The sequence below is a fragment of the Gopherus flavomarginatus genome, chromosome 2 (genome assembly GCF_025201925.1).
Source record: "Gopherus flavomarginatus isolate rGopFla2 chromosome 2, rGopFla2.mat.asm, whole genome shotgun sequence".
Taxonomy (NCBI): Eukaryota; Metazoa; Chordata; order Testudines; family Testudinidae; genus Gopherus; species Gopherus flavomarginatus.
Genome location: NC_066618.1, coordinates 285,105,170 through 285,119,514, shown reverse-complemented (window position 1 = coordinate 285,119,514; position 14,345 = coordinate 285,105,170). Strand labels below are relative to the sequence as shown.

Below are 14,345 nucleotides of genomic sequence, written 5' to 3'. Positions count from 1 at the left end.
CCATGAGCCTGAGTCAGCTGGCATGGGCCAGCTGCGGGGTTTTGACTGCAGTGTAGACACACCCTCACACAGCAGAAGGGAGAAAACAAATTAGGGTGACCAGATGTCCTGGTTTTATAGGGACCATCCTGATTTTGGAGTCTTTTTCTTATATAGGCTCCTATTACCCCCCCCCCCCCGCCCTGTCCCCTGTCCCGATTTTTCACACTTGCTGTCTGGTCACCCTAAAACAAATATGATGCACAAACATTTGCCATAGCTTTAGCCCAGTAGCAGTAAATGAAACTACATTGAAATCATTTTGTAAGACTGATTAGACTTCAAGTTGATGGTGTCACTTTAACAAAAAGTATCTAGCATCAAAGTCCAGCCATCAGTGTTATCAGAATGCTGCTGTGTTAGCCCAGCCCTGCATAAAACTGTCTCCCAGTGAACCATTGTAGCAGCAGTAGTGTTGGGAATTCCCCGTTTACCTCTCCGTTCCTCCCAGTGACATACAATGTGAAGTCTGACCTGAATTAAATGTGAATGTTATAAGAGATGATCATTTTTGCTCCTTTGTGATTTAGAAAGGGAGCTGAAGAAGTTTTACCCCGCCTCCCCCCAGCTTTCCACAGTGTAGAGCGCAGAAATGGGCCTGTTGGGTGGAGGTATAATGTAATGTGCTGTGGCAGTCCTGCTCACCCTTGGGTGACAATTAGCCAGTGGTGCAAGGTAGAGCAGCCCCCAAGTTCAGATGCAGAGGTGGTATAAAGCTGCCTTATGGGCTTGAGAATGTGAGGATTCAGCCCTTTGTTATGACACAGGTAACGCAATGACACTATGTCTGAATCAAAACTCCGCTCCAAATTCACCCAAACACCAGATTCCAATTTCTTAGCTCATGTCTATCTGTATACATTTCAAAAAGCCCAGATTATTTGTGCATATACTATAGGGACATTCAGGGTCAGATTTTCAAAAGGGCTAAGCTCCCATCTGGGGACCTAAATGAAGTGGACACATTTTCAGAAATGCTCAGCACTCGGCTACTCCCTTTGAAAACAATGGAGAATTCCCCCTCTTCCATCACTGAGAACAACGAGAGATGCCACGTGCTGAGGTTTTTTTTGAAAATCTGACTGTATATATATAAAATCATAGACACATACGCGAACCCACTGTTTGATTCAGCAAGCAATGCATGTCCAGAATTACTGCAAGCCTTGTTATGTGTCTAAGAATATAATTTGTGTTTTTGATACAGGAAACATTTGCCATTTTCATCTTTGGAGCGGAGTTTGTCTTAAGAATCTGGGCTGCTGGGTGTTGCTGTCGCTATAAAGGATGGAGAGGGAGGCTCAAATTTGCCAGGAAGCCTTTGTGTATGTTGGGTAAGCACAATCTCTTTGATTGTTCTCCATATATCTATCCTTTTCTGTGCGTAGTCAGATGTTATTTAAGTCTAAAACCCCATGAATGACAAATACAAAGGCCACGTATGCTAAGAGTTCTGCACTGTTTAGAAAGAATTATAAAGTACCTGAAAACCTGGTTTCACTTGAGAACAGTGTTTATGGTTTGACAGAATTAGATACTTACTGTAGAATCTGCTCAGATGTTCTGTAGGATCTCAACAACTTTAATTCACACACTGTTATAGTTTCAAAAATCACTGCAAAATGGCACATCTTTACTGAACATATCTGTTCCCTTCATATCTTTGAGTTCTGTCTGCTTACTTTACTGACACAAACAAGCTTTTACTGCACTGTGGTCTAATGAGCACTGAAGTAGGAGTCGAGACATCTATTCCCAACTCTGTTATATGATCTTGGGCCAGTTACTTCTCTCTCTGCCCATTTCCTCTGCCATGCCTTGATGGTCTTGGCTGTTTAGAAATATAAGCTCTGCAGGGCAGGGCTGGCACTTATGTTTTTGTGCAGCACTTTGCACGATAAGGTCTCAGTTGTGGTCTCCAGGTGCTATTGTAATACAAATCAATAATACTACTCGTATTACTGTTTAAGGGTCAGAATAGCTTTGGGTAAGCAAGCTGGGGTTTGTTTTGTCTCACGTGTAATCATTAAAATTGTCATCTAAATTGTAAGCACAGACTCTTTATTGATGTCAATGTAAGGAGCAAGAAGAGCTCAGCTGTATTTTTAAAATCCTGGATTAGAAAAATCATCTCTTGATTTGTAAATTACACAAATTTGTTATAGAATTGTTGGCAGAGAGCTAATAGGAAACCCGCATGGTGCCATTTCAAAGACACTTGATTCTAAACATACTTGAAAGACAGAGTAGCTAAGAGCCCTGAGAATATTTCTGACACAATTGTTACCTATTTCCACTTGGATAATTATGGACTCGTAAAGGCCCATAAATTTAAAAAAAGCAATCTGCATTTCAGACCTATTTAATTGATCAATAAATTGGACCTATCTCACAAAAATAATCAGCACTGGCCTTAAGAGGTTAACCTGGAAAGTCAGCCAAATTTCCAAAAACTAGAGGGCACCAGTAGAAAGAAGGACTTCTTGTTCACTAACCACTATATTTTGGTATTCCTGCTTTCACTATTTCCCACTTACAGAATATTTGTCCTCTGGTTTGTTTGTCCTTCTGATTTATTAGCCTGTATTTTGCAAGACGGACTCTCGTGTTATTTTCTGCCCCTTTCTCTTAACCAACTCAGAATGTGTCCCATATGAAATGTGAGATGCGTAGATTACCTGGGTCCCAGATTGTGGTCAATGCCACAAGCTGTGTTTGACTTACAGGTGCCTGTTTAATTGATTAAAGAAAGAGTTCACTAGTGCGTTTCAGATCTTTGCAGGGGATTTTACAGCACAAACAAATGGAATTAAGCAGCAGATGATGGTGTGACACTGCACCCTACATTAATCATAGTGGTATAATTATGATATGATTATGACATAATTATGATGCATTTTACACAAGATGTGTCATGTGAGGTGTCATTGGAAAAGTTATGATTTGCTGAATGTAATTATTGTAGTTGTATGCATGTATCATTTTTGTATCTGGAGTTGTGAATATTGACTATGTGTCTGTATTTCAAATGTGGTTACACCTGGGTGACACCCACTAGGCAACATGATTCCAGTCTAGAACGCTGACTGTGAGGGGCCTATTCAAGGTAATGGGCCACTAAGGGAAACTACAGGCCTTGGATGAAGCTTAGCCCCCACCTGGTGAGCCTTCTTGAGAACGCTTCAGACAGCCTATGGATAATGGCTGCTATGACTCAGCAAGGCATGCAAGGGCATGTGACCAGACCACATGACACAACTCCACTTTGGTACCTGTATTTTTCCACCAAACTGGGCTAGGACCTTAGCTTAGAACAAAGGATTCCCACCATATGGAGAAACTATATAAGATGGGGAGTGACATCATGATTTGTCTTCATTCTCCCACAACTCAACGTTGATCTGGAAGAACCTCTGAAAGACAAAGGACTTGGAATGGGGGAGGGGAACCAAGGGTGCACAGAAAATGCAGCCTGTTCCTCAAGAATCTGCAAACCTGCTTGTATCAGCAGTCAGCATGAGATATTGTTGATTGAAATCCTGTCTCGTATATTAGGCTTAGTTGGCATTCTTGTTTAATTTCCTAGGTAACCAGCTTTGATCTGTTTGTTATCACTTATAATCTCTTTAAATCTATCTTTCTGTAGTTAATAAACTTGTTTTCGGTTTTATCTTAACCAGTGTGTTTTAAGTGAAGTGGTTGGGAAAATCTCAGCTCAGCTAGCAAAGGCTTCGTGCATTTCTTTCCCATATCGAGGGGGAAGCAAACTATATTAATGAGCTTGTGTTGTACAGATCCCTGTGCAGTGCAAGATGGTGTAATTCTGGGTTTATACTCCAGCAGGGATGCAAGGCTGGGGAGTGAGTAAATTGGCTGGTGCTCCATTGTTGATCTACCAGTGGCTTAGGCAAAGCACTCAGGTAATTCAGTTGGGTGTGTGGCACCACCTGCTATTATGTTGAGGGATAATAGTCCCTGGAGAGGCTGGCTGTGTATCATCAGCAGAGCAGCGTGAGAAAATCCAACCCAGCTGAATTGTTAGGGGGCATAGCGGTTCCAACACCTCCCAGATTGTACCCCGGGGGTACAACCCATCACAGATGACTCCACTTTTTGATCTGGCTTTCTTCTCCTTTATGCTGTGCAGATATCTTTGTGTTGATTGCCTCTGTGCCGGTGGTGGCTGTTGGGAACCAGGGCAACGTTCTGGCAACGTCGCTCAGAAGTCTGCGCTTCCTTCAGATCCTGCGAATGCTCCGAATGGACAGGAGGGGAGGCACATGGAAGCTTTTGGGATCAGCTATTTGTGCACATAGCAAAGTAAGTGAGGAGTTCACAGGGTTAATCTGAGTTAAGGGGGAAAAAAAAGCAAAGGCAGATCAGACACTTGAGGAGAGTGTTATATGTATTGTTTAGAGCAGCAGAGTAGTAGTCAAGACCCTTGAGTGCCATTCCGCAGACGTGCTCTGTAACCCTAGCCAACTCTCTTACCCTGTTGGGGTCTTGTACGATTAATCAGGGCCTGATCCTGCACCATTGAAGCCAATGGACATTTTGGGCTTGACTTCAATAGGAGTTGGGATTGTGCCCTTATTCGTAAAGCATGTCAAGCTCTTCGGAAGAAAGCCCTATATAATAGAGAAGTGTTAACACAGGCTTCTCTCTAGCTGGCATCCATTAAGACTTGGATCTAATTTCCACTCAGTGCATCAGATTAAACTTCACTCGTGATTGCTTGTGTGCATTGAGGGGCATCTGTGTCCATTTGTAGGGGGCTGGGGATTCCATTGTCACCATTTGGGAAGAAATTTAAGTTCATCAAATGGCCAAGTTGACTTACCCATCACTGGAGTCCAGGTCCATTAGCTGATTTTCTGATACTTGATGGAATTGACATCTGCATGTCAGTAATCACTGTCCCTTACACAGGCTTGCGTCTAAAAAGCATCATCTGGCCCTTAGAGTATTGTTCCTTGAGAAATATTATGAAGTGCAATGCCTGGGTTCATCTATCTCCCTATCACACTTATACTTATGTGAAATCAGTCAGAGAAGTTTGGTGTGGGAGGGTGCTCGGAAAAGACTTATCTCAAAATCAGAGCAGCAGTTCAATGCATAATGGTTTGATGGTTAACAGAAGTCAAGTAAGTTTCCGTGAGAGTGGTTAATTTATTTTCACCAATAACCATGGGTCAGATAGTACAGGGATGGGTGCTAATATATTCTCCAGCTGCCTCTGAGTGTGTTCAGTTATAGGGTCAGACCCATTCTGGTCCATATCAGGTAGTTATGCTGCTCTTGCACCATTATTGTATAGGATTAGATGTTTAAGAGTTACCTGAGTGAAGAGCTCCAAGATGGGGGTCTATAGGTTGGCCTGTGAATTACCAACATTATGTATAACTTTGATTGGAAGGTCTCATCTATGTATGACGTTCTTGGAAGGAAATGTTTTAGAAGATCCCTTTATTGCCATGGAAAGTGAAAGTGCCAGACCACACACAATAGTGATTCTTTGCTTCTCTCTGATGGCAGATCGGAATGCCTGCCTCTCAACTGGGCTTCATTCCATAGCCACATTTACCTCCATCCTGCACAAAATCTGCTGCTAGTCTGTAGCAAATCATTTATTTCTGCCAGACATGCTGCCTCAGGAGACGGCAGTTTTGGAGAAAGGTCACTTATGCTAAAGACATTGCCACTATGTCTTTTTTATACTTTTCAGGCCTCTAGTTTTCCAGCGGGCCTCCTCTGGTTTCTTTCCCAGATTGTGTCCTTCCACTTGGGACTTGGCAGGCTGAGAAATATGTAGGGTTGCGAGGGTGTTTGCTAAAATGGGCACTAACGTTAAACAATCAAGTCTAAAAACACAGTTTATTAGTAAAGTCCTTCAGTGACTGCAAACCACAAATTTACTACAGAGGTTGATTTACAGCAAGACACATTTGTAAAATTCTCAGCTACAACATCCTCCATGGTAGGTGGTATGACCCAGGACCAAAAAGGAAAATCATGCCACAGGGAAAGCTGTCTGTAAAGTGCCCAGCACTCTGCTGGAGCTCTATAAATAATAATAATAACCTGAAAGAATATCTTCTTTGCACTTCTGATGAAACATGGTAACCAGGATGCAAGTTCTAATACATAAATTGTATCTGTATGGGAATCAGGGGTTCTGTTCCACCTCTGTCAGTGTCTGATTCAGTGACCTTGGGAAAGTCAGAAGTAGTTGATGTTCAGAAGTGCTGAGCACCCACAGATCCTGATGAGTTCTGCCTGTTTGTTTATTTGCATTGCAATAGCACTTAGGTGCCCTAACGTGTTGGATGCTGTACAGAGATATAGTAAAAGACAGTCCTGGCTCCCCAAAAGCTTATAAATATACTTGAAAATCACGCTACCTTCCCCTTCCCCCACACATAGATTTAATGCCTAAAGCTCTCTGTGCCTTCATTTACACATCTGTAACATTGGTAAAATCCCTCCTTTCAGTGGTGTTGCAAAACCAGGACCAGGATAAAGCCTAGGCAATATACATCGGTTCCTAGGGCTCCCACTCAGTTCATTCTTATTCCATCAGAATCTCAATTTTCTCATTTAAACCCATAGTACGTTTCTAGCCTGATGGCTGTGAAGAAAAGCTGAGAAGCATGACCTGACTGTAACTGATGAAGTGACGGCTACATAAAGTCTGAAAACAATAGCTTTGAGTGGTTAAATTGCCCCAGGCATCTCAATGGCTTGTCATCTCCAAAATCCATGGCTGTGGGCCCTTCCAACACCACCCCAGCAGCAAACTGTGTGTGTGTTGTGGCAGGAGCAATGCAGTGCAATAGGCCCAGTCCTTCCATCTAAGCAGTGTCACCCTGACTGCTGGGGTAAGTGTTGAAGGGCTCCCCAACTGCCACGCTGCCTCTCTAGGGTCACAACGAGGAGACATGTGTGACGCTCCCGTGAGGGGAAAGGGGCCCCGTGGGACTTCTCCAACTTCTGTGGAAGGGAGGTGAGGGGTCCATTCCCAATGAGAGGCCAAGGCCGTGGTGCCAGGCCCCATGCCGTGTTGTGTCTTGGGCCTTAATCCAGCCTTGAGTCAAACTACAACTGCAAATTGCTTTTATTTCCTCAGCAGCAAGGTGCTGTGTAAGTATTAAATATTGTCGCATTTCTGCAGTGTAGAACAGCAAGAGCTGCTCTGTGCTGGAACCAGACTGTAACCCAGACAGAAGTGACAGTTCTTGCTGTTTTACCCTGTGTCTCTCTCCTCTTTTGTCACTAGACATCTGGCGCTGCCATTGCAGAAGCTGATGCTGTTTTCAGTCTCCTCATTTTCAGTCTGTTTCTTTTCCAGGAGCTCATCACTGCTTGGTACATTGGGTTCCTGACCCTTATCCTCTCCTCATTCCTTGTTTACCTGGTCGAGAAAGATGTGCCTGAAAAGGATGCCCATGGAGTCGAGATGAAAGAAGAGTTTGAAACCTATGCAGATGCACTGTGGTGGGGGCTGGTAAGTAGCTGTAGAAACTCTCTCTCATTTGTTGGTTTAAGGGAAATAAAGCTGCCTGGTTGAATTAGGGTGTGAGGGAAATGGAAGGGATTGGGGTAATATGTTCAAAAACACCTAAATCACATTCTGAAAAGTGATTTGGGTACTTAGGAGCCTAAGTCTGACTGAAAGTCAATAGGATGTAAGATCCTATGTGCGAAGAAAGTCCTTTCAATCACAGTTAGGCTCTTACGTACCTGAATCACTTTTGAAATTGAGACTTAGGTGCCTAAGTCACTGAAGTGCTTTTGAAAATTCAACTCTGGAATTTTGTTAGCTGGAGTCTAAGGGCCAGGTTTGCAAAAGCCTTCAGCACCCAGCAGCTTCTATTTATGCACCTACGTGAAGTGGCCAGATTTTCAAAACTCAGAACAGTGGGAGCTGCTGTTGTGCTTAGCGCTTTTTGAAAAGCTGGCCATTTAGATGCCTAACGAGAGGCTGAGGTTTTCTGGCAATCTGTCTCTAACTGTGGGTGCTGAGCTCTCTTGGAAATTTGGCCCAGAATGTCTGGTGAAGAAATCCCTACAGGGGAGATTTTCAAAGTCACAAGTGGGAGTTGGGCACCCAACTGCCATTGACTTTCCCTGGAATTTGGGCATGCAACTGCCCACTGTGCTTCTGCAAATCTCCTCCTTGAGATACTAGTCTGAGCCCTAGAGAATCATCATATATGAAGAGTCAGGCCCCCAAGTGCTGTCTGAATTTGGATTAAATTGATATGTTGTGAGTTTCGGTGGAAGAGATGTTGGGCGGGGGTGGGGGTATTCCAAATGAGGGGGCAACTGCAAGCTCATGGTGCAGTCTGAACCCTAGATAATCATGGTACAAAACCAGAACCATGGCCTTACCCCTTTGTTTGGGATGCCCTCCCACATCCCTGACACAGAAATTCACTATCAATTTAATCCAAACTCATACAGCACTCAGGGGACCGAGTGTTCTCTCGGTTAGATCAGTGTCAATAAGTAGTGACTGTACTGAAGTCAGAGGATTCACATTGGTGTCAATGCGAGGGAAATCAGAGCACTTGTGTATATTTCACATCCAGAAATGATTCATTCTTCTCCTGAGCTTGAGTTCAAGTTGAATGTCTGACATGCAACCCATGTATTAGAGGTGTTGCCTTCTCCTGATCCCCAAGGGTTCTACAGCTCCTTATTCCTCTTTCAGGAGGTGGGTAACCCACTTTAGGACTAGTGGGTCCTGAGTTCTATGTGTGCAGTGCCTCCAACTAGTAACTATGTTCAAAGCAAGAGAAAGACAAAGGAAAGTTGGGAAGAAGAACTAATAACTGACAACATCAAAGTGTTTAACATCTATTTTGTTTCAGTCTTGACGTACACTACACAATTAATATTAACAAGGGAGAAGGAACACAAGACAAAATAGGGAAAGAACAGACTAAAGGCTATTTAGAAAAGTTAGATGTATTCAAGTCGACGGCGCTTGATGAAATTTATTCTAAAGTACTTAAGGAACTAGCTCGTAACCATTAGCAGTTACTTTTGATAACTCCTGGAGGACAGGACTCTAGAAGACTAGAGAAGGACAAACATAGAACCTGCCTTTAAAAAGGGGAACAAAGAGGTACTGGGGAATTATTGAACCATCAGCCTAAATTCAATATCTGGAAAGATACTGGAACAAATTTTTAAACAATCAATTTGTAAGCACTTAGAGGATAATAGGGTTATAAAGAATAGCCAGCAAGGATTTATCAAGAACAAATGATGCCATACCAACCTAGTTTCCTTCTTTGACAGGGGATAAGGGGAAAGCTGTAGATGTAATTTATCTTGATTTTAATCAGGCTTTTGACACAGTCCCACATAACATTCTCATAAACAAATTAGACAAACGTGGTCTAGATGAAATTACTATAAGGTGGGTACATAACTGGTTGAAAGACTATATTCAAAGAGTAGGTATCAATTGGTTTGCTGTCAAACCTGGGGGATGTATCTGCTGAGGTCCCGCAAGGGTCTGTCCCGGGTCCAGTACTATTCAATGTTTTCATTAATGGCTTCAGTAATGGAGCAGAGAGTATGGTTATAAAATTTACAGATGACACCAAGCTGGAGGGGTTCAAGCACTTTGGAGGACAGGATTAAAATACAAACAACCTTGACAAATTGGAGAACTGGTCTGAATTCAACAAGATGAAATTCAGTAAAGCTAAGTGCAAAGTACTTCACTTAGGAAGGAAAAATCAAATGCACAATTACAAAATGAAGAATAAAGGTCTAGGCAGTAGTACTGCGGAAGAGGATCAGGGGGTTATAGGGAATTACAAATTGAATATGAGTCAACAAGGTGATGTAGTTGCAAAAAAAGGCTAATATCATTCTGGAGTGTATTAACAGGAGTGTCATATTTAAGACATGGGAAATAATTGTCCTGCTCTATTTGGCACTGGTGAGGCCTCAGCTGGAGAACTGTGTCCAATTTTGGGCACCACACTTTGGAAAAGATGTAGACAAAATGTTTAGTCTTGATGAAAGAAGACTGAGGGAAGACCTGATAACACTCTTCAAATATATTAAGGGCTATTGTAAAGAGGACTGTGATCAATTGTTCTCCATGTCCACTGAAGGTAGGAAAAGAAATAATGTGTTTAATCTGCAGCAGGGGAGATTTAAGTTAGATATTAGGAAGAATTTTCTAACTATAAGGGTGATTTAAGCTCTAGAATAGGCTTCCAAGGGAGGTTGTGGAATCCCTGTCACTGGAGGTGTTTAAGAACAGGTTGGACAAACACATGTCAGGAATGATCTAGGTTTACTTGGTCCTGCCTCAGTCTTCATGCCTTCTTGAGGTCCCTTCCAATCCTACATTTCTATGATTCTGTGACTGGGTGAATAAACAAATAACAATCCTTATAACCTGGAGGATATTACAGTTGATAACAACAAGGAATTAAGGACCAAATGATTAGAATAAATGACACTATATTCCTGGAAAGGACCGTGATAAATTAAAAGAATTGCAAGGGAATCAAGTAAATGAGACCTGGACCAATACCACAACAACATACACTAAAAGCCCACAGATTAAGTCATTACAATGAGAAAGTCTCCCCGCATGCCTTATCTGGGTGTTGGAGCTCTATCTCCATGCGAAGATTAAACTGGCAGTCAGTCCTTTCTGGTGAAGAGAACAAAACGGGGTGTCTGGTAGGATTGTGCATATAGCTGATTTTTTAGTTTGCTGGCACTTCAGATATTTTAAGGTGTTTTTTAATGATTTTTTTTTCAAAATTTTCAGTGAATCAAAAAGTCTAAAAAACACAATTTACTTCACACTGAACAAAATGTGTTGTTTGACATGAAACAAAATATATCTTTTAGATTTCAAGCTTTTTTTTTAAAGGTTTTTTTTTTTTAATAAAATGGAAGGAAATTTCAAAATGAAACATTTTGAACTGAAAACACAATGTTTCTTTTCAAAATATTGAAATGAAACATTTCAATTTTTTGGAATTTTTTTTTTTGTTAAACACAAACAAGTCAGAGAGACCAATGCAAATTTGTGAAATGTTTTGATTTTGCTAAATATGTATTTTTCACCAAAAAAAAGTTTTGGCCAAAATTTGTGCCCAGCTGTCCAGTTTTCTGTGGCAGAGCGCAACTCAGGAGTTATGGCCTCTCCTGCAGCTCTAACCTGAGACCCTGCAGCCAGCTCACTTTACCCACACAGCCTCTGTGGGCTCAGCTCACTTGTTGTGAGGAGCTCATGGCTTGAGTCACACACACACAATGTAAACGTAAGGAATTCAATCAGATCAAGGAAGCTGGGTGATGGGGGGAGAAGAAAAACACAAAGCAAAGGGACAGCAATGCATAGGGAAACATTATTATCAGAGAACTATTTGTATTTAATAGAAGGAGTGTAGGGAGAGGACAGGTTGGCTTGTGGTGAATGCCCTGAATCAGAACTTAGCGATCTCTATTCCTAACTTTGCTACAGACTTCCTGCCTGACCTTGGGCAGGTTACATAATGTGTACCATCTCAATTCTCCATTTGCAAAATGGGTATAATATATCACCTCTGTTTAGAGGTATTTTGAGGATTAATTCATTAACACATATCAGACACGCAGGTACTATGACTATGAGTGCCATAAAAAAAACCTATATCTGCGGCTTACATTTTCCAGATTGCTTGCAAAATCTACACTTAGGAAAGTTTGTGTATTTTTCTACGATGTCCAGAGGTCAAAGCAAAAGTTTATAAACTGGTCATGCAGGTTTGAAGGTCAAGCTTAAAAGGAATCCTCCTTCTTGTCCATTTGTATTGTCTGTCTTATAAAATGGCCAACCATTCTCCTCACAGATTACCCTAGCAACAATTGGCTACGGTGACAAGACCCCCAAAACTTGGGAGGGGCGGCTGATAGCAGCCACATTCTCTCTTATTGGAGTTTCATTTTTTGCTCTTCCTGCCGTAAGTACCGTCCTTCTTTTTGTTTTAACAAAACACAGAGATAATGATGTAGAAAATAAAGGAATAGCCTCCCCTCTATGCAGATTCCACTGGAAATTCAACTGGGAGCCTGCAGTTCGATGACTCCCAAGCTGGAATCTTGAGCACATTGATGCAGGGTGTGGGAAAAGCAATCTCCTTTCTCCTTGTGGCTAAGATAAAATGGAGCCTAATCTGAATTATCCTGTGTGCTGTGCAGAACTTTAGAGCTAAGCCTATAAACAGGAGAATTATTCAGGTTTTGTTACAGACATGAGACCTGGACCAAAGTTGCAAAAAGGGTGAAGGTAACTTTTTTAAAAAGTGTCTTAAGCCCTTAACCTTATTGAAAAGCAATAGGTTTGGATTTCAATGTGACGTGTGTGCCTAAATACCTTTAAAAATCTGGCCTTAGATTCCTAAATTGCTTTTGAAAATGGGACTTGGTCACCAAGTTATTTTTGAAAATTTTACCCTTGATCTGAAAGCTTCTCACGTGAGATTGGTCCAAGATTTGGGTGACCTGGGCCCAACTTGTGGTTTCAAGTGGAAACAATGAAAAACTTGGAGCTTGAGATTGGTTTCCTTTAACTCAAAACTTAAAAAGAAATTCCTGGGGGATGAGAGCCCAGGTGATCCAGTATACAGCTTATGGTTCATATGCACCCCCTTCAGATCACAACCACAGAGTTTAGCTCAGTTCTAACTGAAACAGTAGAGGAGGGAAACAGACCAGCTGCACATCTTGTCATTGGCAAGGCAATAGAAGACCAAGAAGCTTTTTGAGGAGCTTGTAATGAAACCAGGTGAAGCGCAGGCCTAGGTAAGGGCAAGGTTTGTCAGAAAAATATGATGCCCTGGGAACTAGAACTGTCAGAAAAGCGCACTGAACCCCATGTGAATTGCCCCCACTAATTCCCCACAGCTCTGATTATCTCATCCACATGTTTTAAGAGAACTTTCTCCTCAGATTTTCTGTTGTTCTTGTGTTTTCATTCAAATTGCTACCTCTGCTTTCAGGGCATCTTGGGTTCAGGGCTGGCTCTGAAAGTCCAGGAACAACATCGTCAGAAACATTTTGAGAAAAGAAGAAAGCCAGCGGCAGAACTTATACAGGTTTGAATTCTCTAGGTTTCCATCTTGAAATGATACTGTATAATAAGGACGCTATGCAATAGAGTTCACAAAATACTTGTCCCTCTTGGAGAAAAAATGGCTTTGCCACAAGTTCACATGTTCAAAGTGAAATTAGTCGTTCAGCTGAAATTTTCTAGGGAGTTTCCCCTCCAACATCCATTTCAGTGGCATAGAGTCGCATGAAACAAGATGGCAAAACCTTTTGTACTACACATTGTGCATGTGTGTGTGTGGGCCGCGGAGAGGAGGAATCACCTGTTTTGCAAGGCCCCAGTTTCCACGTTTCCTTGGAACTACTCCACATACAGAGAGATGCCACAGGCTTTTTGTTGCTGTAAAAACTCATCAATGTACATAATGTTGGTCAATAGTGACTGTTGGGTTACAACTTAACATATGTGTTCCTGTAAAAGAATCAAGAAGAAAAAGTAGTTTGCAAAAGCAAAGAGAGAGCCTGTCATACTTCCCTGGATTGCTGATTGTCTTAAGAGCTGGTTACAAGTCCATTTAATTTAATGCAAAGACTGCCACTGGCTCCACTGGATTTGGTTCAGAGCTTTAGATTTTATTTTGTAAAATTAAATATAAAATTGGTAGCTTGAAGGTTGATGTTTAACAAAAGTCCTATATGCACTGCAGGCAATGCCCTGAATCAAATGACATCAATGGCAAAACTTTTACAGTGGGGCCAGGATTACTTTCTTTGAAATCAATGGGAACTGCGGGTATTTAGGACCTCTCAGGGTCAGACCCATTCTTTGGAGAAATAGGCAGTAAAATTGTTGCCTAGCAGAGCACAGGATGCTGTGGGGACGTCTGGAGAGATTGACTCACTGACAATAAAAAATCACTGCTTAACAGGCAGCCAGGGTAACCACAGTATGACTGTCTATGTGCTAGTGGAAGTTTGATAGGAGTTACGTGCTAATGTCTAAAATCACTCAGCAAAACTTTCCACAGCAGTATATTAAACTGATTGCTGCCCACTAACCATGGCTCTTTCAGATTCCCAGAAACATCAGACAGATCACATGTTCTACATTTTACTAAGCTAGATGGTCTTTTAGATTGCTCGGACTTTAGAATAAAGCAAGAGAAGTAAAATGTAACCTTTTCTGGGTATCTGAAAACAATGGACAGTGTACAGTATTCTGTCACATACGC

General features: G+C 41.8%; 1 protein-coding gene across 1 annotated transcript in view; it reads left to right on the top strand.

Moving 5' to 3' along the window:
* The window catches only part of KCNQ3 (potassium voltage-gated channel subfamily Q member 3), a 297,573-nt gene that overhangs the window by 223,052 nt on the left and 60,176 nt on the right, over nt 1-14,345 (top strand). Inside the window, exons 3-7 of the mRNA XM_050941496.1 lie at nt 1,247-1,373; nt 4,187-4,359; nt 7,388-7,543; nt 11,916-12,026; nt 13,065-13,160. Coding sequence (XP_050797453.1) covers nt 1,247-1,373; nt 4,187-4,359; nt 7,388-7,543; nt 11,916-12,026; nt 13,065-13,160 — 663 coding nt within the window. The remainder of the gene's footprint in view (nt 1-1,246; nt 1,374-4,186; nt 4,360-7,387; nt 7,544-11,915; nt 12,027-13,064; nt 13,161-14,345) is intronic.